Raw genomic sequence first — 26168 nt, forward strand, 5'->3', positions numbered from 1 at the left:
TGTGACAAAGTGTTCCCATCCCTTATTTCAGAGTTTGGAAAAGTAATTATATCTTCCACTTCAGCAGCTGTATGGTCTTTATATAAGCACCTGGTGCTGCCTTGGCAAATTTTTAGCATAATCCTGCTGTTTTCTAGACATCTGGATTGAATACAAATTGCAGGAGGGCTAAGGTTTTCTTTTCTGACTTATTGGAATGCAGGTGTTGTGACTTGGGTATTTGCCTCACTAAATGGCAGCCTGGACCTGATCTGGAGTGGGCAGGGGCTTTATTTTGTTCTTCATCTAATTCCTGGAAGGCCTTTCTCTCCTCATGTTGTGTCCCAGGTTACCCTTATGGGAAAGTCAGCAGCACTTTCAGCCAAGACTGGGAGTCAGCCATGGGAAAATAAGAACTGGCATGAGCCCTGGTCTCTGTGAACCGAACCCCAGCCTTGTCCGACTTTTAGCTGGAAATCTATCCAGTGGCCTTACTTCTCCTTGAAAATAAATCAAGCACTCCCTACTTTTCCATACTTTTACTGAGCCTTTTAAGCAGACGCCTACATCCAATTGCAGTGTAGGCTGTACTCACCAGCTGGTCTGTCTTGCTAAACGTATTCGTACTATCTATACTGGACCTACAAACGTCAGGAAACTTACCTTAAGATTTCAAGCTTTCCTCTAAAGAAAGCTATTTATGCTTGATCAAATTCCAATGCCCATCTGGTTTTACCAGCATGGAGTATATTATACATGAGAGCTTAAAATGGCCTAACACATAAAGGTATTCTTTATCATTAGTGGTATTTAAAATGTCAGTCTAGGGTAAGAATATCAGAGTGTATGTTACATGGGTGGATCATAAACAAACTACAGATAGAAAAAAGGTGCTGGTTAAAAGTACTTTATTGAAGAATTTAAGTGGGCAGCAGGGATACAGCAAGTAGGGGTTTTATTTTATTTTTGTTCCCCTAGCAAAATATAGAGAAAAAAAATATTTGGACATTGGTATTTAATCACCAAATTTTAAAGATTGTAATACAAGACATTTTGCAGGAAAAAGGAAATTTTTGATAGCTTCTTCTGAAGAAAGGAGAGTTTGAGGGTAATTGATAAAAAAAAATGAGGTGGAATGTTGATGGGGGTGGAATGTAACAAGAAGGGCTGAAGTATTGATTCCTTACTTATATGAGCAAGGAATTTGTAGATAAATTTTTTAAAAATTATAAATAAGAATGGTAGAATGCATTTCAGACTAAAATACCCTTTTGTCTTTGATCCTGTTGGAAAGAATTATTCTTTATGGAGCAGCTTCATAGTTAGCAGGATTCACAACAATCCACAAATACTGCTTTCCCTCTGAGGAAGTCCTGAAAGACTGATGCTTGGCCTCAACTCCACCTTTCATCAGTGATGACAGAGCCTGGCAGCTGCCTTCTTTAGCCCCATCACCCTGAGGTGGGAGGAAAGGCTGATGCGTGCTCAGATTTCCATACACAGGCTGGTGTCTGCCATTGTGTTTATTCAGTCTTTGATTATCAATCACTCTGGGCCCCAGGGTTGAAAGCCTTTCTCCTAACCTGTTCAGTTATCTGTTTTGAACCCAGACCAGGGCCCTTTCTGCCTCTGACAATCGAGGGAGGGAAGTGCCTAAGTCAAACACACAAAACAAGTGTTTGAAGACTGTGCTGGAGGGTGCAGGTCTTTGATTGCAGTCATCAGAGAAGATTTTACAAATGTCAGAGAATTTTGAACAGTGGGTTGATTTAATGCAGGAACCTTGAAAAATGTATAGGTCTTTTGAATAGATGATGATTCTATCAGGGTATTTTTGCTTTTTGCTTAACTTTTTTTAAAAAACGATACATTTTCTGGATTCCAAAGTCAAAAATATATGAAAGGTATATACAAGCCAGATGTAGAGGCACACACTTGTAATTCCAGTGACTCAGGAAGCTGAGGCAGGAGGATATTAAGTTTGAAGCTAGCCTCAGCAAGTCCCTAAGTAACTTAGACCCTGTCTCAAAAAATAGAAAGGACTGGGCATGTAACTCTTTATTGATAAAAATGGGGAGGGAGGGGGTGGTTAAATTCAGTGATAAAGATCCCCTGAATTCAATCCCCTCCATCCAAAAAAAAAGGTATACACAGACAAGGTATATACAGACAAGTCTTAAATCTACTCCTGATCCCTTTGCCCTGTTATTTACTGCCCCCTATAGGGAATCATATTTGTGATTCCTTGTTTATTCATTTAGTGCTTCTTTATTCAAATACAAGTAAGTAACCAGGGGCCTCACATGTGCTAAGCAAGTGCTCTACTACTGAGCCACAACCCCAGCCACTATTGATGTATTTTTATAATAGAATCTAAGAAATAGAATTATTGAACCAAACAGCAGTTATATCTAGTTTTGGTGGTACTTCTAGATTTTTCTCCATACAAGTAGTATTATTTTGCAGTCCCACCAGCAATGCATAGGAGCACCTATTTCCCAAACCACTCCAATTAAGTGTGTGTTCAAATTTTTGGATATTTTGAGCAATGTGCTATGTGGAAAATTGTATCAGTTGAGGAAAGAGTTTGAATTTTCTTTTTATGAGTATGTTTGCAAATTGTTTCATGTGTTTAAGAAGCATTTGTCGTCGTCGTCGTCGTCGTCCTCCTCCTCCTCCTCCTCCTCCTCCTCCTCCTGTCTTTGCCCATTTTTTTTAGTTTAGGGATGGGGCCCAGGCATCTATATTTTTGAAATGTTGTTCAGGTGACTCTGATTTGTACCTAGGTTTGATCTAGAGCATAATGTTAGATGTAGGAGGGGAGAAGAACCAAGAACTAGAAATGTGGTTTGGCATCCAATCTCAGCAGATTTCAAATACCAGGACAAAGGATTCAAGCTTTATTTGGCACATCATGTGAAAACTCTAAAGATTTCTGATTATATTTTTCAAATAAATTTTAAATAACTCTTCAGGTTTTAGTGGAGTTAGACTGCAAGACAGAAAAACTCCTGGGTAGGAGGATAAGTTTTTCATTGAGAGGAGAAGTTGCTCTTTCTCGAGACCAAGTAAAAGTAGCTTGATCAGGAATGGACAGGTTAATCCCACCTATCAATTCTACGTATTTATTCATCCCACAGTGGATATAGGTGGAAAAATGACCCACTCATAGAGCACAGCAAGCAAATCAACTGCCATTTAAATTTATATGTTTTCAATCAAAAGGAAGTAAATTCTGTAGCTAAAGGACAAGTTTGTTTTAAATAAAATATCATTCTGCAGACTGCTCAGACATCTTGGAAATAGTCTTGAGATTAAAACCATTTAAGCTTGATGAAATTATATTATGTGTATGTATATGGTATAATGAATCCTAATATTATGTATAATTATAATGAACCAATATAAGTGCATAAATAGATTTTTAAAAAAGCAAGTAAGTGGCTGGAGTCTGCCTCTAGATTTATCCAGAGCACAACCAAGAGTTTTTTTGTCCCCATTGACTTATTCAATATGTTAGTTACATTTTAAATTTCTTACAGACATATCTTATTTAAAATATCAACTACATGAAAATTTAGAAGATAAATATATATGCATGTAATTTCTTAAATCAGACTAGCTGTGCTGCAGGCTCACAAGATCAAAGGAAAACGTATGGGTTCTGTGGTGGGTTTTCGACACAGACCTGAGGTTGCGCACCTTCTTTATCCTCTTTTTTTCATATGATATTTTTCTTAGAAGGGAGTTTTCTTAATTGCCAAATATTTACTCAATGTTTATTATATTCCAGGAACTGTGTCAAGCTAAAAGAATATAAAAGATGACCAAAAAGTCCCTATTGTCAAGTTGTTCATATCTAGAAGGAAGATAGACATATAAACAGTTTGTTGCCCATGCTCGGTGATAAGCGTTATTACAAAAGATTGTAAAAATGTTGAAAGTGCACAGGGAAGGTACAGAGAAGTTGTGCAGGTAATTAGGTCTGCCATGTGGACAAGGGTTAGGCTTGCATCCCAGGAAGAGAGGACATGATACTAGTAATGCAAATTGAGAGCTGGAACCCAAGATACAAAGGAAGGAAGAGTTAATAGATAAGTTAGTTAATACTGGTTGAGTTCATAGGACTAATGGCCTTTTGTGCTATAACAATAATTTGGATTTTTATCCTGTGAGACAGTAACTCTGTCCTCAGAGTACATTGCAGTCAGTCAGGAACCTTATTGAAATGCAGATTCTTGGGTCTCTCTACTAATGATTCTAATTCATTTGGTCTGAATTCCAAGTATTGTGATTTTAACAAGTTCTCCAGATGGTTGTGGTGAAGACAGTGGATCACACTTTGAAAAACTGCCAGGTGAAATATGGCACTAATAAGGCAAAAGAAGGAGCTGACGTGGTCTAGGCACTGGGGGAATGGCTTGAACTTAGGGAAAACAGGGTGAGGGAGGAGAAACCATGGATATCACAGAGAAGAAGCAGTCCCAGGTAGAAGCTCTGAACATAATATCTGATGCCCACTTGTTCAATAGCTTATAATTGAACCTAAATTTTCTACAGTGTCATTTCTGTCTGTAATCAGTCATGGAAGAGAAAATACATGAAGAAATTTACTACCACCTGAATTTTTCCACTATCCTTTGGGGTTGAGGCTCTTAAATCAAGAGGAAACATCCGACTTCAATTGCCACTCCTTGCCAGCACATGACAGAGTTCACCCTCCCTGCTCACCGTTCTCCTCAATGATCTCAAATCCAAATCCTACTAAATATGCTTGGATCTGCGAATAATTCTAGCTGGATTAAAAGCATGTGGACACTTTATAAGACATTTCCTAGAGAATTTTTGCTTCTAAGTCCTCTAACACCTAACAGGAACTAGAGCACTTAGGCAGAATTTAAATAAACTTCACAAGAAGTTGCCAAGTCTATGTTCCTTTTCCAGATGGAAAAGAGCCTCTTGTTTTCCTATCCCTGATTTATACAAAATGCAGAACATGACAGAGACCTGCGACCCGAACAGGCAGCAGGAGACAGGAGCTGGCCTCATATGCACCTTCCTCCAAAGTGACCTGGAATAGATTCTGTCCCGCTTTTGAGTTGCCCCATCCTAGTTGGATCCAATGTCAGTTGAAGCTTTCATTGTTTTTCTCTGGCAGATTCTCTTACTTGGCACAACATGTAGATACTTTAGTAGACTCAGAGTGCAAAATGTTTTATTTCTAATGTTTGATGGAAATATTTCAGGAAACATTTTGATTGGAAGGAGAAACCAGACTGTGGAATCAGTTTTTTTGCCGTACACTAGTAGAGCAAAGTTTTGCTTAAATCTTGCTTTTGAGTTCTCTATGGGTATAGTAGGAAGAGCCCTGGGTTGGGGTGAGTCATGTTACCTGAGTGTTAATCTTCACTCTATTATTAACTAACAATGTGAGCTTGAGCAAGTCACTCTTCAGGATCTGTGATAAATTGGGCTTTCTGAGAAATAGCTTTGAGACTCTAAGTTTTGTGTGCATGAGGTTAAGGGGGTATATTCTCAATATCTATGAGGAATGAAGGATGAAATATTGGACAGAGGGTGAATTGGGGCTGCAATGTCATTGGCCCTTCAGGCTTGTTTACTCTGAGGCTAGAGGGACAGCTTTCACATCTAACCCTTCTACCCACTGCATCAACCATTGAATTTGAGTTATACCCTGATAAGGATGTGACTGGGGAAAGGCAGAGCTCTTCTAAGGAGCACAGTTTTCAAGGAGGGATCCAATTAGGACTATTTCTAGAAAATTCTGTTCTGAAGGGAGAAAGATATGATCAGTACACCACAGTTTCCACTGTCATTCCTTAATTTCCACATTCATCCTCAGTAATGTGATTGAATGGGCTAGATAATACCTGTATCAGTTACCTGTTGCCACAATAAAGGTATATAGAAAAGACTCATAGCCTTTATAATAATAACAAACATTCATTTAGTTACAGATCTGAAGGGTGTAGCTGATCTAGATTGGGCTAGGTTGGGTTTGCTTACACATCTGCTGCTGGCTATAGGTTGGCTAGGTGAGTCTGCTGATATTTGCTGGGCTTACGTATGTTGGGAGTCACCTAGCTGTCAGCTCTGAATTGCCTTGGCTGAGACGAGATGAAGGCAAATCAGCTTGATTTATCCTCTAGCAGGCATGGCAGTGGCAGAGGCAAGAACCATCCAAATATGCAGACCTCATTTCTATCTTCTACAGTGTCAGCTGTGCTGACGTTTCATTGGCCCAAATAACTGGCAGGTGAACTCACAGTCAAGACATCTCAACCTGTTCACTATAACAGGAAGTGCAATTACTGGGCAAGGATACAGGTTACGGGAGAGGTGAAAAATTGGTGCTATATTAAAAATCTACTACAATCCCTAACTTCCTTCCATCTCAGCCTTTCATTGGATTTTGTAACTTTATCTGTTAGACGCTAAAAATGGTCTAATTTGGGTTCTAATTAGGAACTTGAATTCTGTCCAGGTTACTAATCTCTGAATCTAGCACCTAACCCAGAACCAATTCAAAATGCTAGTGATGAGTAATAAGTTGAATGAATAAAAGCAAAAAAGAATGTGTTTGGAATTTAAGATTGTAATTTTAAATGTAAGATAAAATCGGCGTTGTAAAGTCTTAGAATATCAGTTGTTAAGGGAATTTTAAAGAATCAGCCTTTTAATGATTTTCTTTATTATTATTATTCACAAAGAAAAACATGCACTTTCCACTTCATCTCTCCCATTTCACTTCCACTATTACCTGCTATGTGTCTGTCTGGACCTCTTGCTGTGTATATTCCCATTCGACTGTATTTTCTTTTGCTTTACTTCTTTTTAACCCAAAGCAGTCACATCCTGTTTTTATTCTGCAACTCGCTTTTTATACTGAACAAGACATACTAAAAATAAACAAGTTTGTTTTTATATAACATGAATCTGACAATTTTTAAAGATTAATTTATATTTAGTTAATGATGACAAAAATGTACAACTGGAAAATAGTTTACTTGGCTGAGACATGCCATTTTTTATGTTTCAGTCAGCACCGGGTGGTGTTGGTATGGGCTCTCAGTTCCTGTGCCTGTGGACTCCCTCCAGGAAGCAATGTTGTAACTTTGGGGAGGAAAACAGATTCTTTTCCCCCTCATTGTGATATTTTCTTAGAGAAATCCAGGTCCTTATTTATATTTTTTCAATTTTTCTAATCAAACAAACCAAAGTATTAGTCAAATTATAATTGTCTCCTTTTTATCAGAAAAAGTAATATATAATGTACTGTTTAGTACAATAAGAAATAAGCTTCCATACAGTTGACACAACCTCCTATCTGCTACATTGTGGTTATTTCTACTGTAATACTGTTCAGTGGATATTGATGTTGGTAACAGACTCACTTTGTTAATATTCTCGTTATCACATATTTGCTAATTTTTTTCACATTCACTTTTAATACAGAGAATTATTTTTATGATAAAAAGGTGAAAAAATGTTTTATGAAACACTATGACTTGTTTGAGAGCGAATAAGTAAATACAGATGCTTTTCACCTTATGATGGAGTTATGTCCTGATATACCCATTATAAGTCGAAAATAGAATCTGAGTCAAAAATGCATTTTACAGCCAGGCTCGGGGATCCACGCCTCTAATCCCAGTGGCTGGGGAGGGGGAGGCAGGAGGATCGCAATTTCAAAGCCAGCCTAAGCTAGCCTCAGCAATGGCGAGGTGCTAAGCAACGCAGTGAGACCCCATCTCTGAATAGAATACAAAATAGGGCTGGGGATGTGGCTCAGTGGTTGAATGCCCTGAGTTCAATCCCTGGTGGTATCTGCCTCCCCCAAGCCTCTGCAATCTATTTTATAAATATAACTACCAAAAATCTAAGCTATGGCGTGTAGCTCAACAACATAGTATGCGGCAGTGTCTGTTGTTTGGCCTCATAATTGCATGGCTGACTGGGAGCTGTTGCTTGTTTCTGATGCCCAGTATCATGAAATGAATACCAGGAAAAGATTAAAATTTAAACTTCAAAATATGGTTTCTACTGAATACATTCCCCTTTAACAGCATCATAAAGTTGAAAAGTCTTTAAGTCAAATCATTGTAAATTAAGCCTGTTTGTAAAGTTGCCCTGTACTTGGAAATGTTAAAATGCCTTTCAGACAAAGAAGTTCCGTGTAAAGGGGCAGCTACCCTGATTGTCATGCTTTCCATTAGCCCAGTGACACCTTCAGGATCCATTCTGAATTATGATGATTTATTTATCCTAGGGTTTGATGATTGAGAAAATACATAATGATTAAAGACTTAATAAATTCAGTCATATTTTGCTTACAATCGTATTAACTTACACAACTTGTATTATGAATAGCTTGACTTCTTTGGGGAGTTAAGACGAACCTGTGACTAAGTTTGAAAATAGCCTTTTTAATTTTTCTCTATAGTTATAATTTGTTTACTGAGTACCAGAGTTAATTTTGTACTAAAAAAAGAGGAACATGCACACAGGTTTCAGACTCAGAATTATGTTTAATGGAAATAAAACTTGACAAAAGTGGGTGAATCTAGTTCCCTGGTGATCCAGGGTGAAAACTTATTCCCTGGGGGAGGTGACTCAGTGGCTTCACTCTTGCTTTCCCCTTCTGAGTCTCTATGAACAGGATGGACAGAGATGGGGCTTTATCCTCTTAGAAGAGTGGCTTTCAAAACTAGCTTATTTACTCATGTGTTTTTTTTTATATATGTTTATTATTTCACCCTGGAACCTACATTCACACACAATGTGAGTTGAAGATCTAAAATAAACCAAGAGTGGTCTGATGAGAGCTGGATGGAGTCTAGAGTCTCCACCTATTCCCTTCCTGTCTCACCACACCCACATTTATTCACATTTCATTTGCCTTAAGATAATGAGAAACCCATGCGTGTGGTGGATGATGAAGACCTGGTAGACCAGCATCTCATCAGCGAGCTAAGGAGAGAATATGGAATGACCTACAATGACTTCTTCATGGTACTGACAGATGTGGATCTGAGAGTCAAGGTACAGATTCTTGTTGTGTTTGATGTGGTTCCATTCCTTAAATAACAAGGATGATTTTTTTCTTTTTTTCTTTTTTTGGTCAATGAGTCCATTCGATGTATGAGTAAGCACAAATTATTTCTTAGATGGAAAAGTTTTGAAATGGCCCAAATATTTTCAGTTGCCCCATGAATTTGCATTCAGAAATGTTCCCTCCGGAAAGTCTGGGTTGGAGTGACCTCCAATGGCCCAGCTATTTGACTCAGACTAAATTCTTCTCTAACATCAATGTTGTGCATTCATCAGACACTTGTTGAATAGCTGTGGTGTTTGTTCCAAGCCCTGGGGATAAAAGGTGAAACGTGGTTTCTGCCTTCAACAAATCCATGTTTAACATAGGCCTCTTTTGGAAGGATCTGGAAGTTTACCTCTTGATCCAACTTGGACAAGACTTTAGGATTTCACACCTACTTTCTTTCTGAGCTGAGGGACAAAGTTTCTGAATCATGAAAACCTGTGCTATGTAGCAATAATAATAATAATAAAATTGCTAACTTTATCGAGTACAGTTCTTATGGTAACACTAGGCTCAATCCTTTGCAATCCTCATCTCAAACGTCTAAGATAAATACTAGCATTATTTTTGTTTCATAGAGAAACAAACAGGCCAGAATGGATAAATAACTTGCCCAATTGTACTCAGTGATGGGCCTGATACCAGAGACTGGCTCCAGAGCCCAATGTCTTAATCATTCTAGTAGATTGACAGAGAAAAATTGTTGTCTGGACTATCAGAATAACTGACTAGATTTGCAGTGTTTGTCTGAATTTAGGGAGAAATCACTTCAACAATTCATTCTGTATATGTGTTGCCCCATATCTAAAATGAGAGTTTGGATGATATGATCTTCATGGTGAATTCCCTTGGGGTTGCGGCTCCATGCCACATCCAGACTGCTCTCCAGTTTATGCCGGTGATGCTCATCCAGCTCCTGAATCTATCTCAGGTTGCTTTTGTATGTCCAGACTGCTGTGATCCAGGAAACTGAATTTCATGTCTTTACATTGGATCCCAACTTGTTTCTGAGAATACATAAGCACACATGGCCTAATATTAAGTGTTGCTCCATCAATAAAACAATCCCTGGGACCACAAGGCAGGCCATGGTGGGAACAAGTTCACATATTCTCAACACGTCATTCCATTTGGTTTCCTGTGTTATGTGCAGTGCTTCTCACTTTCCTGATTGTATATTGAATAACCAACTTAATCCCAGGAGCAGGAAAGCAAACCCAGGATTTGGGGAGGGAGGGATGCAGTCAAGAAAGTAAGTGTGGCAGTTGCTTCATAGACTCTGAGCCTCAGAAACATCAGCAGAGGGTACACTGCAGGAGAGTGTTTATAGATCAATGAGCCCTCCAGATCTAACTGAAAGGATTTCCCTAGAACTCCCCTGAATACTCCAATTCTCTGTGCATTGAACAGAGTGAAAAAAAAAGCACCTATACAGTCCATGCACTCTGTTTTTTCTTAAACAGCAATACTATGAGGTGCCGATTGCAATGAAGTCTGTGTTCGATCTCATCGATACTTTCCAGTCCCGAATCAGAGATTTGGAGAAGCAGAAGAAGGAGGGCATTGTTTGCAAGGAAGACAAGAAGCAGTCCCTGGAGAATTTCCTATCCAGGTAAATCACCTTCGCAGTCCTGGAAGAGGCAGGTACAGATTTGTTCTAAATGAACTAATGAAAATGCCAAAGAAACACAGGGCCACTCATGTTTCCAGAGTGACCCTCCCTGGAGAGAGGCCGTCTGTCCTACAGTGGGCTGGCTGCTAGGCTTAGTCTTCCTGTTGAAAGTAGCTGGCTGGGTTCAGCTCCAAGCGTGAACATTGATTTTATGGTTTTGGATAGATCTTTACTCTCTTTTTTCTGTTCCTCTTTGGTACAGAATATGGAATTCTGAACTGTGAAGATTAATTTTATTCAGCAGTTAATTTAGAGAGCTCTGTTATAGCATTTTAATTTTACATATTTATTTGTTAGGCCCCTTCTGGTTCTAAACAGCACACTGTCCTTGATTTTCTCCTTCTTACAATGCCAGCAACCAACAAAAGCCCCACAAGACCTCAAAAGGAGAAATCTTCTTGACCCACATCCCTGACTCTCCAGGGAACGTTGTTTATGAAAAACTTTTTACCGCAACCCCCATATAACTGGGGAAGGAACATACCCAGATTAAAGTGTTTAAAAAAATCTAATTTCCTCTCTTCTCCGTTTCTCCCCAATGCTTAAAAATTCTATAGGGACGTTAGGCCCTAGAAAGTGTAAAACTGCCCAAATCCACCACCAACAAACAAGTTCCCAGAGAACTCAGTATAAACACCACCCAACTGTACTGTGTGGCCAAGGGGTTCCAGAAATGAAGTTAGCTTTGCCAAGAGGCTCAGTGTTGAATGTATATCACTTAGGCGGAAGCACATTTTCCACACCCTATCAAGAATTAGATGATTAATAGATAATCTAAATTCCTATAGGTTCAGGAGGTTTGGGTGTCTTAGCACTTAACATCATGATATATAGAGAACATAGGATTTATCATTCATCCAAGTTTTGGGTCTATAACTTATTAGCTATGTTGACTCTGTGCTTCTCAATAAACCCGCTTTTATAAACTCTGATTCATAAGATGAAATAATGGTAGCCATAGCTCTGTTGCTCTGATCATTTTTTTCTTCCACATTTTTTATTGGTGCATTGTAGCTGTACATAATGGTGGGATTTATTGTTATATATTTCTACATGCACACAATGTAACAATATAATTTGGCCAGTATCATTCCCCAGCATTTCTCCCTGTGCTCATTTTTTGGGTGCTCATCTCTGTGCCAAGCATTTCACTTTCATTCCCTAATTTAATCTTCAGTATAATCCCATGATCCATAACAATCGTTACATTACAACTGAAGCTAATGAAGATAAACAACTTTCTCTAATCTCAGAGCTAGAGTTAATTACAGGAGTCAGTGGCTCCAGGACAATCTGATTTCCAATATCTACCTTTTTATCTTATGCTCCTTTTGAAAATATAATGTGAATTATTTTTAGTTCTGAATCTAGAGGTCCAGAGTTTGAAGTGAAGGAAGACACTCTTAAAATCACAGGATTTCAGAACTGAAAGGAACCTGAGACTTCCTTAATCCAGATTCTCAGTCCAGTGCAAATATCCCAGATAGAAACGGAAGGGGGTACCTTCATTAATACTTAAGCCCAACCCAGCCTTCAGCCACTCTAGGCTGAGAAAGGGCTCAGGGTTCCACTGAACAGATGACTTTTCTTCAAGTTCTGGGGCACTGAGACATAACAATCAATGTTAAATATATTCATGTTATAACTTGAAGACCTCAGTTCTCTCTTTAACTTTTAAGTTAAAATTTATTTTTTTATTTATAACCCAGCACATGTTGGCTACCACGTTTAAGAGGACTTTGCTATTGCTTACAAATCCAGTACAGCTTCATCATTTCACAGACCCATTATACATTTATTTCTTTTAATTATTTGAAATACACAACCCAAGCCTCTGAGTATTTAAATGATATTTAACTTTAATAAGTTATCTTATAGATACAGGGAATCTAAAGTTTTCTTAGATGTTCTGAAACTGTGTACAGTTAGTAAGATCTCAACTTAAATTACACTTCCTAACCAATTATTCAGATACACATTGTAATTTGAATTTTAAGGTTGTCATTTTATTAGACCAAATGTTTTTAAGCTATACAAGAACATAAATTGTAAGTATAGAAAAGAATCCTTTTAAAATATATGATAAAGTGTATCCACATTTATAAATACATATTCTTAAATATATATCATATAAATATATAATTATTATGATTTTGATTCTTTGGCAACTTTTTCTTTTTAATTTTGAAATTAAATCTTTTCACTCCTAGGAGTGAAAGATGCAAACCTATTGAAATACAAATCTCCAGGTAAACTCAGTTGCCCACTCTCTAAAGCAGATACCTATCATCTAATTCATTGATGTTACTTAAAACCAAAGATTTGGGGCAGTTTTGAGACCTGCAGCTACAGGCATCTTATGGGATTCTTTCACCCTCTCCAGGGAGAGTATTTTTTTTTAATAATCATTATGTCAAGGATTTCAAAATTTTAAAGGAAAGGTGACATTACCTTGATTTTGTTCATTCACAAAAGCTTACATTATTACCCAGATTGGTCATTGGCTTGAATTTGGCATTTCTTTGATTTTTATGACATGTACAAACAAATATTTTGCATCTACAGTCTTTTAACATAGATGGGGTCCTAAAATATGCCAAGGTATTTTCCATCTAATTTAAGAGCCTTAAAAACTCCTCCAGTCATTACTGTTTTAGGAACATTTGCCTACTATGGATATTCAAGATGGCATTTGATTTTAATTTAATTGTCCCATGGTGGCCACAACTCACGATATTATTCTGCTGATAATTATCATTGATCTTAAAAATTAAAATGGAATAGCATATTACTAAAGGAGTGACCAAGACATCCCTGAGTTGGAATCTTGGTTTTCAACTCACTGTGTGTGACCTTGGGTGAATTAAATACTCTGGGCTTTTGCAAAATAATAAGTGTGTCTATTCTTAAGATTGCTGTGATGGATAAATTCAATATTAAAGGTAATGATGGCCTAGGACCTAGCACAAAGTAAGTATTCAGTAAGTGCTAGCTAATAGTGGTACTAGGGTCAGTTAATTCAGCTCCTATTAGAGAATTTTGTCATTAAAGGAGAAGTGAGAGAGATTCGGTAAATACTTGAGAATTGAAACAAGGCCAAGAGAAATGAAATAAACAAAGTGGTTCTGTGAATACCAGTATCCAAATGGGAATTTTCCTTCAAATGTGCTGAGTTGTTGGTGAGTCTGCACAGTCTGGTTTCAGCTGACCAGACCCTGAAGCCAGTCTGGTCTTTAGCAATCCTCATTTGGTTCGGGCTATAATTACCTTTTCCTGAGACAGAAGCCCCAAAGAGTGGGCATATGCACACTAAATTGGGAATGCCAGCTAAGAGAAACGAATATATGCCTAGCTTGTAGGATTTTTATTTACCGAAAAGCTAAAGTGACAGAAAAACAATTTTTCCAAAATAAGGATCTGGGTCCAGTTCACATCTCTCAGTTGCATGTGTTGAAGTTATTTCCTTCAGTGTCGCGTATTGGGGCCTTGTATCCTCATGTGAAGGTCTGTGGGAAGAATGATGATCATTACCTGGGGGAAATGACTTCTGTCAGTTGTGTCTGGGACAAGGAATCTCAGCTCCCATCCCTCTCCCATCAGGACTACACTCAGTGGTGCACACAGGTAAACAAGCCAAAATAGACTTCACCCAAAATAGCTCCCTCCAGGACACCCTACTGCACTGTGTGAGGCCAGGAAGGCTGGCCGGGTTGGGATCCTGGCTGGGGACCAGTGCTGGTCTGGCATGCCTCCTAAGGAAGCAGGGAAGTACAGGAGACCGTGTTTGTGACCCGACAGCCTTCACTGTTCCTTTTCCCAGGAAACTTCGGACAGTCTCAGATACTCTTTACCTTTCCTCTGTGCCAAAAACATTCATCTCTTTATCCTCAGTGGAGATTTGAGTTTTTCTTTCCCTTTGAAGAAAAACAAGCAGAGGAAGCAAATGTAATGTCACAGCAAGCAATTCTTGGCAAGCCTTGCGACAGCCATCCATTCAGAGGTTGTATTTTGTCAGACTATCATTTTCTCTCATTCTCCCAAACCACCGTTCCCCCAAGAGGCCATTTTCTTCAGAGTTGAAAATTCTCATGTTCACTCTGAAACTAGAAGGGGCAGGGAAGAAGCTGTGAATAAAATCATCTGGCTGCCAGCTTGGTGAAGTGCCTAACGCCCTGTGGTCATTTGCACTGAAGGCAGAAGACACTCTCCATCTTTCATACCTCATTGGGGACCTTGAGAGTGCTAGCTAAGCGTCACCTCGGTGGGTGGCAGACTAGGGAAACCACTAGACCAGGCGGCATAGAAATCTGTATTTTGGTACCACCTGAGATTTACCAGTTGGGAAAGTTACTTACTTCTTTAAGTGTCATTTTGTCCTCTGTGAAATGGAGGAAATACAGTATGCTCTTTTTGACCCTGGTGAGGAACTTACTTGTGGTGAAAGTGAGCTATAAAATGCTTTACAGTCATAAGAATTGAATAGGTTTTCATATGGCATTGCAATAGATAATGTCTAAGGTCTGTCAGTAGATAAAATTCTATCATCAGGAGCCTGCAAATTTTGATATGCTCTTCTACACCCATGTTATTGTGTGGATAAGTCACACTGTTAGGTTTTGGAGTTTAATTCTTGTAACATTCCTTTGAAGTAGACACTGATATTTTCAGTTCTAGACTAGGGAAAAATGGAGACCTAGTGAATTGTGTGACATACTAAGGATACCCCCAAAAATAGTAGTGAGAAACTTGAACTCAGGTTTCCCAGCTTCAAGACAAGAGCTCTTTCTACTATCCTACCATGTCAGAGCTGTAAGAGCATAAGTCAAGTTTACTATTATATATCCTAAAATCCTCTGGCACAGGGTTTAACACCTTTCCATGTCATAGGAGTACTCTGTGTTGACTCTTATTAATGATAAGAAGGTAAATTTTAGACCTGCATTTGCTCTGGAAGAACCACTGGCTCCTGAGGAGGGTATATGGTGTTTTGCTTTTTAAGGAACCCTCTTTGACCCTTTGAGCAGCTTTTCCATTTCTCTACTTTCTGTCACTATCATCTACTTAAAATTCAGTTGTCATTCTCTCCTCTGTTTCTTGTCCACATATTTTTTAACCCCTTATAAGCCTTTGAAGGAACTGAGCCAGGACTTGAGTTCTCTTCATTTTTCTTCTGTGTTCCTTACTTCTGATGCTACCGTTTAACATCCAGTTTTAGCCAGTTTTCATTACATTTGAGAGCTTTGTTCTCTGCAAGTGACCTCATCAGGCAAGTGACCTCATCACCGTTGACTCATATGTGACCCATCATACAAACACTGAAGTAGGCAGACTGTGAAGATACAACAGAAAAAGTTCAAGAATGTGGTAATGCAGCTTAATTTGAGAATTCCCAGGACAGTTTTGTGGGTCAGTGATTTTTATTCTGGGCATGGAAAAAACTGACAGCTAGCGTTATGTTGCAATCTTATACTGGCATCTATTGTTTGAAGCAGTGGCCCTAGCCTTGTGCTTCTGTTCCAGGTTCCGATGGAGGAGGCGTTTGCTGGTGATCTCTGCTCCCAATGATGAAGACTGGGCTTATTCACAGCAGCTCTCTGCCCTCAGTGGTCAGGCATGCAATTTTGGTGAGTGGGGAGTCACCTCATTTCTGCTTTCCATACCACTCTTTTTCTGGTCAATTCTGAAAAATAACGCAGACACTTAGATCATCCAAATATTCCCCAGTCCAGTCTGCAGATTCCCAGACACATGCTCCATTATATTGAATATAAAGTTGCCTTCAGACTGGAGCTTTAGTCAATTATAGAATTTTTTCTTTTAATGTTCCTCATTAAGGTATTTGAAAATATCTAAATATCTACTTCTTTACTTTTGAGGATCTTTACTGTTTGTTGTCTGATTATGTTTTTTAATAAACATATCTAGATGGTAAAGCCTAGATATCATTATTTATTTTGGTAATATTTGGGTATTTACTTAGGTACCATTACTGGATTCTTCTTCACAGATTAAATATCTTCTGTAAACTAGGAATAGCTTTGTGAATGTATATATTAATTGAAGCAGACTATACTCTTACCTTTCCCTTAAAAAGGATTTTGATCTATACCTGGACACTAAAAAGACAGAAAGATCTGTTAAACAGAACCTTGTTTTAAATCCAAACAGGTCACAAAGAAACACAGTTTACTGTTCATTTGTAGTGAATTGCTCAGTATTTTGAAAACAAAGAGATAACATTATTTACCAAACATTACTATACTAGTGGGCTGAGTATGGACATATAGACAGTACAAAGCACAATACATACAATTTAGTACTAAGTTCAGTGGTGAACTTAGAAGATGATAGCAATTTCAAAAATGGAAGTCACATATGTGCTATGCATCTGCACAGGGGAAATTAGGAGTTACTAGGGACATAGGGGAAAAGAGGAAGTAGTTAAAGGTCACAGATTAAAAAGTTCATAAATAGAACATAGATGAATCAGCATTATTTTGATACTCTATTTTTTTGCGGTACTGGGGATCAAATCCAGGGCCTTGTGGATGCCAGGCGAGTACTCTGCCACTAAGTCACACCCTCAGCCCTTCTAAGTTTTATTTTGAGACAGGGATTCTTGCTAAATTGCTGAAACTGACCTCAAAATTAACAATCCTCCTGCCTCAAACTCCCCAGTAGCCACCATTCTTGGCTTTATTTTAATACATCTATTAGGATGAAGAATCATTAGTTAATTATAAAACTACTTAATTTAAAAAAGGATGTGTTTACTGGCCAGAGCAATTAGACAAAAGAAATTAAAGGGATACATATAGGAAAAGAAGAACTCAAATTAGCACTATTTGCTGATGACATGATTCTATACTAGAAGACCCTAAAAGTTCTACTAAAAAACTTCTAGAACTAGTAAATGAATTCAGCAAAGTAGCAGGATATAAAATCAACACCCATAAATCAAAGGCATTTCTGTATATCAGTGACAAATGCTCTGAGAAGGAAATGAGGACAACTACCCCATTTACAATAGCCTCAAAAAATAAAATAAAATATTTGGGAATCAACGAAAGAGGTGAAAGATCTATATAATGAAAATAAGAGAACCCTAAAGAAAGAAGTCAAAGAAGACTTAGAAGATGGGAAGATCTACCTTGCTCTTGGATAGGCAGAATTAATATTATCAAAATGACCATACTTCCAAAAGCACTATACAGATTTAATGCAATTCCAGTCAAAATCCCAATGACATACCTCATATCAATAGAAAAAGCAGTCATGAAATTCATTTGGAAAAATAAGAGACCCAGAATAGTTAAAGCAATCCTTAGCAGGAAGAGTAAAGCATGTGGCATCACTATACAAGACCTTAAACTATACTACAGAGCAATAGTAACAAAAACAGCATGGTATTGACACCAAAAACAGACTGCTAGACCAATGGTACCGAATAGAGGACACCGAAACTAACCCACAAAATTACATTTATCTTATATTAGATAAAGGTGCCAAAAACATGTATTGGAGAAAAGAAAGCCTCTTCAACAAATGGTGCTGAGAAAACCGGAAATCCATATGCAACAAAATGAAATTAAACCCCTATCTCTCACCATGCACAAAACTCAACTCAAAATGGATCAAGGACTTAGGAATAAAACCAGAGACCCTGTGTCTAACAGAAGAAAAAGTAGGCCCTAATCTCCATCATGTGGGATTAGGCCCCAACTTCCTTAATAAGACTCCTGTGGCACAAAACTTAAAATCAAGAATCAATAAATGGGATGGACTCAAACTAAAAAGTTTCTTCTCAGCAAAATAAACAATCAGTGAGGTGAATAGAGAGAGTACATCTTGGGAGCAAATCTTTACTCCTCAGACATCAGATAGAGCACTAATCTCTAGGGCATATAAAGAAATAAAAAAGCTAAGCACCAAAAAAATAAATAACCCAATCAATAAATAGGCCAAGGACCTGAACAGACACTTCTCAGAAGAGGATACACAATCAATCAACAAATATATGGAAAATGTTCAACATCTCTAGCAATTAGAGAAATGCAAATCAAAACCAGTCTAAGATTTCATCTCACTCCAGTCAGAATGGCAGCTATTATGAAGACAAACAACAATAAATGTTAGCAAGGATGTGGGGGAAAAGGTACACTCATATGCTGCTGGTGGGACTGCAAATTGGTGTAGCCAATATGGAAAGCAACATGGAGATTTCTTGGAAAATTGGGAATGGAACTACCATTGACCTACCTATCCCTCTCCTTGGTCTGTACCCAAAGGACTTAAAAAAGCATACTACAGGGACACAGCCACATCAATGTTTATAGCAGCACAATTCACAATAGCTAAACTGTGGACTCAACCTAGATGCCCTTCAATAGATGAATGGATAAAAAAAATGTGGCATATATACACAATGGAATATTATTCAGCAATAAGAGAATAAAATCATGGCATTTGCAGGTAAATGGATGGAGTTAGAGAAGATAATGCTAAGTGAAGTTAACCAATCCCAGAAAACCAAATGCCGAATGTTTTCTTTGATATAAGGAGGCTGATTCATAGTGGGATAGGGAGAGGGAGCATGGGAGGAATACACAAACTCTAGATAGGGCAGAGGAGTGGGAGGGAAAGGGAGGGGACATGGGGTCATTATTATCCAAAGTACATGTATGAAGACACAAATTGGTGTGACTATAGTTTGTATACAACCAGAGATATGAAAAATGTGTTCTATATGTGTAATAAGAATTGTAATGCATTCTGCTTTCATATATAAATAAAAAATAAATAAAATTAAAAAAATGTATATTTAAGTTTTGTGGAGCATTATCAGGACCTGGTTCCTTGGTATAAATTTGTACCTGTAAAATTATAAGTACTTTTCAATTTTAAGATGTCAATTAACTCAAAAGAAAACAAAAAACTAGCTCAAAATGGTAAGAAAAATTCATGGATTTTTACTCACGGTCCTATTATCCAGGTTCATAATTTTAGACTTTGTATCAGCATATAGAAAATTCAGTTGTGCTAGTATTCTTAAGCATATTTAAAATTATAGTCCTCAATGGTGCAAGGTAAGACAGAAGTTCTTAGAACAGTTAATTACTTACCACAGTAAGCATATAAATAAAATCATGGTTTGCTAACTTTTTAAAGATGCCTTTGCAGTAACTACTAGGTGGTGTTTTATTTTTAATCTCTGTGCACAAAGCTGGTCCCACATCAAACCCTTTTGTAATATCCAGGAAATGTGAACAAGTTATATTTTCCAGGAATGATTAAATTCATGATATTTCCTTTTGAAATATGACTCACAATATTTAGACTAGAATGCTTCACCTCTCTGGGAAAAGGGTAAAGGCAAAAAGAAAAACATAAAATTGTGAATAATAACATTTCATCTTGATTTTGGCTCTTTAACAAAAGCCTTCCCAAGGCAGCTTTTAATTTTCGCCCCTGAACAATAAATACCATCAATAATCTTATTATTAGCTCCAAGTTATTACTCTGAGAATTTGTCTAAATTCTTGACATGAGGATTTGACAACCTCTTTGTCTTCACAGTTTCTTTCTTTTTTTTTTTTTTCTTTCTTTCTTTCTTTTGTCCCCTAGGGCTCTTATGTTGAGACAAGGGCTCCTAAGTTGCTCAGGGCCTTAAGTCACTGAGGCTGATTTTGAACTTTCTATTCATCTGTCTTAGCCTCCAAAGCCACTGGGATTACAGGCGTGCACCACCATACCCAACTCATTTTCCAATTTTCTTTCTTCTGAATCTCTTCACATGCATTTCATCTTCAAAAATATTTCAACAAGCTAATAAGGCCTAACCATCTATCTCTCCATCCCTGAAACTTTCGCTGAGGATGTGAAGGCTCCCTTGCATCTTCCAAATAAGTGATAAAAACTTGCAAGTTAAACTAACAAACTATTTCAGGATTAAGCAGGGCTAGTTCTTTAACCATCCTGATAGATGGAACCTGCAGTCTTTTCTCAAATAAAATTATCTAATAAAAGCTATTATCACTTTAGGTTCAACTTTTTTCAGAAAACTAATCAGCTTAGATTGCAGACTTCAGATATTTTAATGTTTCAATGTTCATTTTCTTCATTTAATAGTAAGAATGACAGTTATAGAACAGATTCTTCCATTTCAATCTATAACCCCCAATCTGATTCTTGTTATTCCTAAAATCAGCAATTGGTCCCTTTTCAAGGTTTTAAAAGTACTCCTTTCTTATGGATAAAATTAAAATAGATTAATTCTGCTTGGTTGTATTTTTATATTCTTTTTAAGAGATTTTGAATTGTTAGCTATCAGGTCCTTGGCAGTAAAAGATATCTTAGAATTCTTTCCTCTAACTTGTGTCTTTCTTTTTTCTCTCAGGTCTGCGCCACATAACTATTCTAAAGCTTCTGGGCATTGGAGAGGAAGTTGGCGGAGTTTTAGAACTATTCCCGATTAATGGTAACATGAGATTTTAAAATAATATGAATGAGTGTTAAGTTCAGTTAAATCATATTAAGTTAAATGCAAGCAGTAGATATACCTCAAAGATGAACAAAGTTTCCTCTGTGTGTGTTGTGTGTATGTGTGCAAGCACGGGTGTGTGCGCAGGATGCGTGTAGGGGAAGGGGGTGGAATGCAAGGACAAATATTGTTTCTAATATAAAATCCTTCAAAGTAAAAGTAAAAACACCCATTTTCTCAACTAAAATAGCAGGGTTTTTTTTTTTGTTTTTTGTCTGCGTAAGGCTTTATGGTTTAGACAGCATTTTCTTTTTGGGTTATTTCTCAAAATAGTTTTATGACATAGGTCATATTTCCTTGCTTCCCATTCAACAGATAAGGAAATAAAAAGGCTTAGAGAAGCTGAGAGAAAATGACTATTGACTGAAGGTTTCAGAAAGCAAATCCAATCCTTCTAATTCTTCTTTCCAAGACCAACAAATCTTTAAATGAGATATGTGTAAACACCTGGCACAGTGCCCCACAGAGCAGATCCCTAGAAAATATTAGTCCTTTTTCTCTTCTTTCTTTTTTTGTCCACTCACCATAATACTTTAATTAAATTCATCCAGATCATAACATAATTAGTATTTTTCAAAGAAGTAAGGTATTTGTTATAAAGATGAGCATCAAAAGAAAAATTGTAATTGCAAAGAAGTCACTAAGCTGATTGGAAGTAGACTTAGAAACATGAATAATATCTTTGTTAGTGACAAATTTTAAAGAAGTTGATCTTGGGAAGACAATGTGTACCAGTTGCCTGAGGTGCACAGATATAAATTCAGGTCGATGGGCTTTGCTGTCCAATTTTTAAATTAAGGGATTGGTTTGATATTTTTAAACATTCCTACAAAAGAGGTGTCATGTGCCCCAAAGTTTGACATTAATAATGTTGCAGAACACTAGGAATACTTAATTTCTAGCAGGAAAAAAACCCAGATGAAACTTCTTTAATTGGATTTTGAGCTAAAGGGAAGAGGCTCTTGGACCTTCTCTCTATTCTCAGAGTGATTTCCTCTCACTTTGATGTTTTTATGAGCTCTGACTCTTTACTTCACTAACAACTATTCCAATGCTGTTCTAGGGAGCTCTGTTGTTGAGCGAGAGGACGTTCCTGCCCATTTGGTGAAAGACATACGTAACTATTTTCAAGTGAGCCCAGAGTACTTCTCCATGCTTCTAGTTGGAAAAGACGGAAATGTCAAATCCTGGTACCCTTCTCCAATGTGGTCTATGGTCATCGTGTATGATTTAATTGATTCGATGCAACTTCGGAGACAAGAGATGGCCATTCAGCAGTCATTGGGGATGCGGTGTCCAGAAGATGAGTACGCAGGCTATGGTTACCATAATTACCACCAAGGGTACCAGGATGGTTATCAGGATGACTACCGTCATCATGAGAGTTACCACCATGGATACCCTTACTAAATGGAAATATGTAACGTTATCCCCAGATTCCCCTGAAGTTGACAAGCCACACATGGCTAGCTACATAAGGAGTTCTTCCACACTGTCACATTCCCTGCCTATTTCTTTCAGTGTTCTTCCAAGACTAAATAAAAAGCAAACGTTCACCTACTCATGAGTTGTTACTGAAACTTCATTAATAGAAAAATTTGGAATAATTGTTTATCTAACTGGAGGGTATGTGGTGCTAAATAATGCAAATGGATATTATTTCCCATTTCTTACATAATGGAAATTACTTGCTATGCAAAATTCTATAAAATAAATATTTATACCTTCCCTCCTTTTTTTCACAGTTGAGTGAAAACTGTGATTATTAAAGACAATTAAACATCTCAGCACAAATGTCTTCAGGAAACATTTGGACAGAATAGAGAATATATAACATTTTTTGAAATGTCAGCCTAAAAATATATAAGATAGATTAGACTGTGTATGAGTTTCATTAAGCTTGATACCAAAGGCTAGAGAAAAACCAAACCTACCTTTGCTATAGACACTTCCTGCCTTGTTTCTGATATTTTTTTGTGTCTGATTCAGAGAAAGAGAGATCAGGGGAGAGGGGAATCCTCACCGGAATCTGGCCAAAGATGATACTCGTTCTTACCAGAGCATGGAATATCCAGGCCCCTTGTACTTAACTTGCTAAATGGGTCTATTGCCATACTGGATCTTAAAAAAAAAAAAAAAAAAAAAAAAAAAAAAAAAAACTTGAAAGGAAGGATATTGTGTCCCAGGGTTCTTTTATTTTAAAAGGAAATATTATCAAGTTATAGTGGATAAAAGTGCAGCTGGACTGCAAAAGGGTATAATTCTTGTCTTTGAAAAAGAACATTAATTTTTTTACATATAGCATGCCAAAGCTATTTTTTCTCCTTCTCTCTTTTCCTTCTTTCCTTGCTTTTTTTCTGCTTTTCTTTTATTTATTTCAATAAATATTTACCAAGTAATATTAGGCAATATTTATGAGATTACTTGCAGTCAGGCAGTCAGGCATCTAGCATCCGGAAGGCACCATCCTCTGTTAATTATGAGGAAGCTTATTGTTTGGTACTGTGGTTAAGAACTAATTTGCCAAATCACCTGGTATTGGTTTTTCCCTATAATGAGCACATATACTAATAGATGTGTTCAAGCCCCATGTAAATGTTTGCTATTAGCTCATATGTGCCAATTTATCTTTATATCATCTGTACTTTGTTATGAATAAATGATAGTAAAAGTGGAATTTGTTGCTCAATGAACTTCAGAAATTACTTGTTCTATTCCTCATTATCCATAAAGACCATTAATTCTGACTTGTTTTACAGGCAGTCAAGGTCCAGAAAGTTCAAGTGACATAAGAAACACAGTACTTTCAGTGTGTAAACTATGCTCTCACCTCACACCTCTCCCATGGTGGACAGCTTTCCTGTTCTTTCTAGACAATCTGTACCAGTTGCCTCAGGTGCACAGGTGGAAATTCAGGTCGATCGATAGGCTTTGCTGTCAAATTTTTGTCAAGGTGAAACACAGTTTAAAATTGCCAATAAAATGGATTTCTTTGCCATTTCTTCTGAAATTGTAAGGACTAAGTAAGGCATCCAAATACTCTGAATTTCAGGAAACATAATAATGATGAAGTTTCATCTCCCAAGGAAATGAATTAGATAGGAATATTTAAAAATTTACTTACAAACTAATATTGAAAAAAATTCTAGTTCCTTTAACTAAAGAAAGACACTACTCTTTCATAACCTGAGATTCCTTTTTTAAAAAAGAATTCTCTGGTTTCACTAGGAAGCAATGAATTTAAACTTTCCCTTCTTCTAAATGAACGGGTTGAAAACTCATGAGTCATCATTTGAAGTGCTGTAGAATAAGCCACAGCTTAGCAGAGGGACCAGAACACAGAGGAAGATGCTGTTGTTGACCAATGTCCTTAAATTATATAATCTGGAAAATACAAAGTATATTTCAGAAAATGGGAAGATTGAAGAACTCGGTAACCTGTATCTTTGTCTTCTGGTGATACAAACTAGATAGTTTAAAATCTAGATATTAGTTTTATATAAAAGCATTACCTTCTAACAGGAAAAAAAGAAAACTAAGAAAAAACGAAATACAGGTTTTAAGAAAGATTGTGGAATTAATAGAATTGGGGAAGTCTGGAAGACTTCTTTTTTTAAAAAAAACTGCTTTTTTACCAGAGATCTGCTAGAGATCTGAGTTGAATACTAATTTAGGTCCTTGAGGGAGTGAGAATAGATATTTGGGTTGTGGTTTCTTTGATACTTGTGAATCTTTTTTGGCAGTTAGGGTGTACAGTGCTAAATTCAGAGACTTCCAATGATTGAATCTACACTGAGTTCTCAGAAAAGCCAGACTTGATAGCTCAGAATCGACTTCTAATTTTATATATATATTTATTTATTTATTTATGGGAATGGAGAAAGATATTAAATGACTTCACTGAATTCTTTCCAACATAATATACTACCCAGTGGGGTCACCACCTCTACTCCCCATAGCCAGACATGAGATTCTAAGGCATTCATGTTAGTAAGGACTGTGAGCATCCTGAACATTCAGAGGCACTCTAATAAGGCACATACTTGTTCTTCAACAATTTCCTAATTTGGTGACCATATGTGCATTACACTTCTGACATCCTAAAGCTTAGACAACTGCACAGCCTGCTGAACAGACTGCAGAGAACTTAACTAGTAGCACTTCTACAAAGTAAACAAAGAGTCTTCTACCCCCAAGTGCATGGGGCCAAGGGAGCCAGGCAAAGGAATGGGGTGATTTTAGATAAGTAAGACTGAAATCTCTTTGGCTTTCCTCCTCCCTTCTTCCTGTCTCTCTTTGGCTTATTTTTCTATTTCCATGATTCATCTGGTTCTGATATCTACAATTGATTTGATGTAACTAATATTCTAAAGGTGTCACCTTTCCAAGGCTATCCATAATATGAAAGGAGATTCATAAAGAGGAGGAGGTAAGGAATAACTTGGCAAATAATTTCTGGAAGATTGCCCATCCCTGATGGAAGCAAGTCTGACTTTCTTCTCCCTCTCCCCAAAATATTAGAGAAAGGGTAAGTTTCTCTTATAAGCTTTTCCACCATTCAATTTGTCTCCTTTAATCCTCATTTTAATCTTTGGCTTGCTTCTTCTCACAAATTGTCCCTTGAGAAGCAAATTAGAACAAGGATAGGCCCTGTTCTAGAAATATGCTCAAATTTGGGAAGACCTAGTTAAGAATAGGTAGGAGCCTTGATATATGCAAATACCTGATACACACAGGCATATAAGACCATATGTGTGTTCAATGGTGAGTCTCTGTGTGGAGTAGAGGAAGGTAGGAGGAAGAGACCAGGGAGAATGATGAGTAATGATAGTTCTACAATCGTTTGGAGACTAGAATTA

General features: G+C 37.3%; 1 protein-coding gene across 2 annotated transcripts in view; it reads left to right on the forward strand.

Annotated features, from left to right (window-relative positions):
• Ccdc80 (coiled-coil domain containing 80) overlaps nt 1-22869 on the forward strand; it is a 36064-nt gene extending 13195 nt beyond the window's left edge. For both annotated transcript variants that reach the window (XM_015478518.2, XM_015478517.2), the window contains 5 exons: nt 8906-9042; nt 10561-10709; nt 16290-16393; nt 21166-21246; nt 22373-22869. In XM_015478518.2, the coding sequence (XP_015334004.1) occupies nt 8906-9042; nt 10561-10709; nt 16290-16393; nt 21166-21246; nt 22373-22719 (818 nt within the window). In that variant the 3' untranslated portion in view covers nt 22720-22869. The remainder of the gene's footprint in view (nt 1-8905; nt 9043-10560; nt 10710-16289; nt 16394-21165; nt 21247-22372) is intronic.
• Nucleotides 22870-26168: the final 3299 nt, after the last annotated feature.

Source organism: Marmota marmota, unplaced genomic scaffold (assembly GCF_001458135.2).
Source record: "Marmota marmota marmota unplaced genomic scaffold, marMar, whole genome shotgun sequence".
Classification (NCBI taxonomy): Eukaryota; Metazoa; Chordata; class Mammalia; order Rodentia; family Sciuridae; genus Marmota; species Marmota marmota.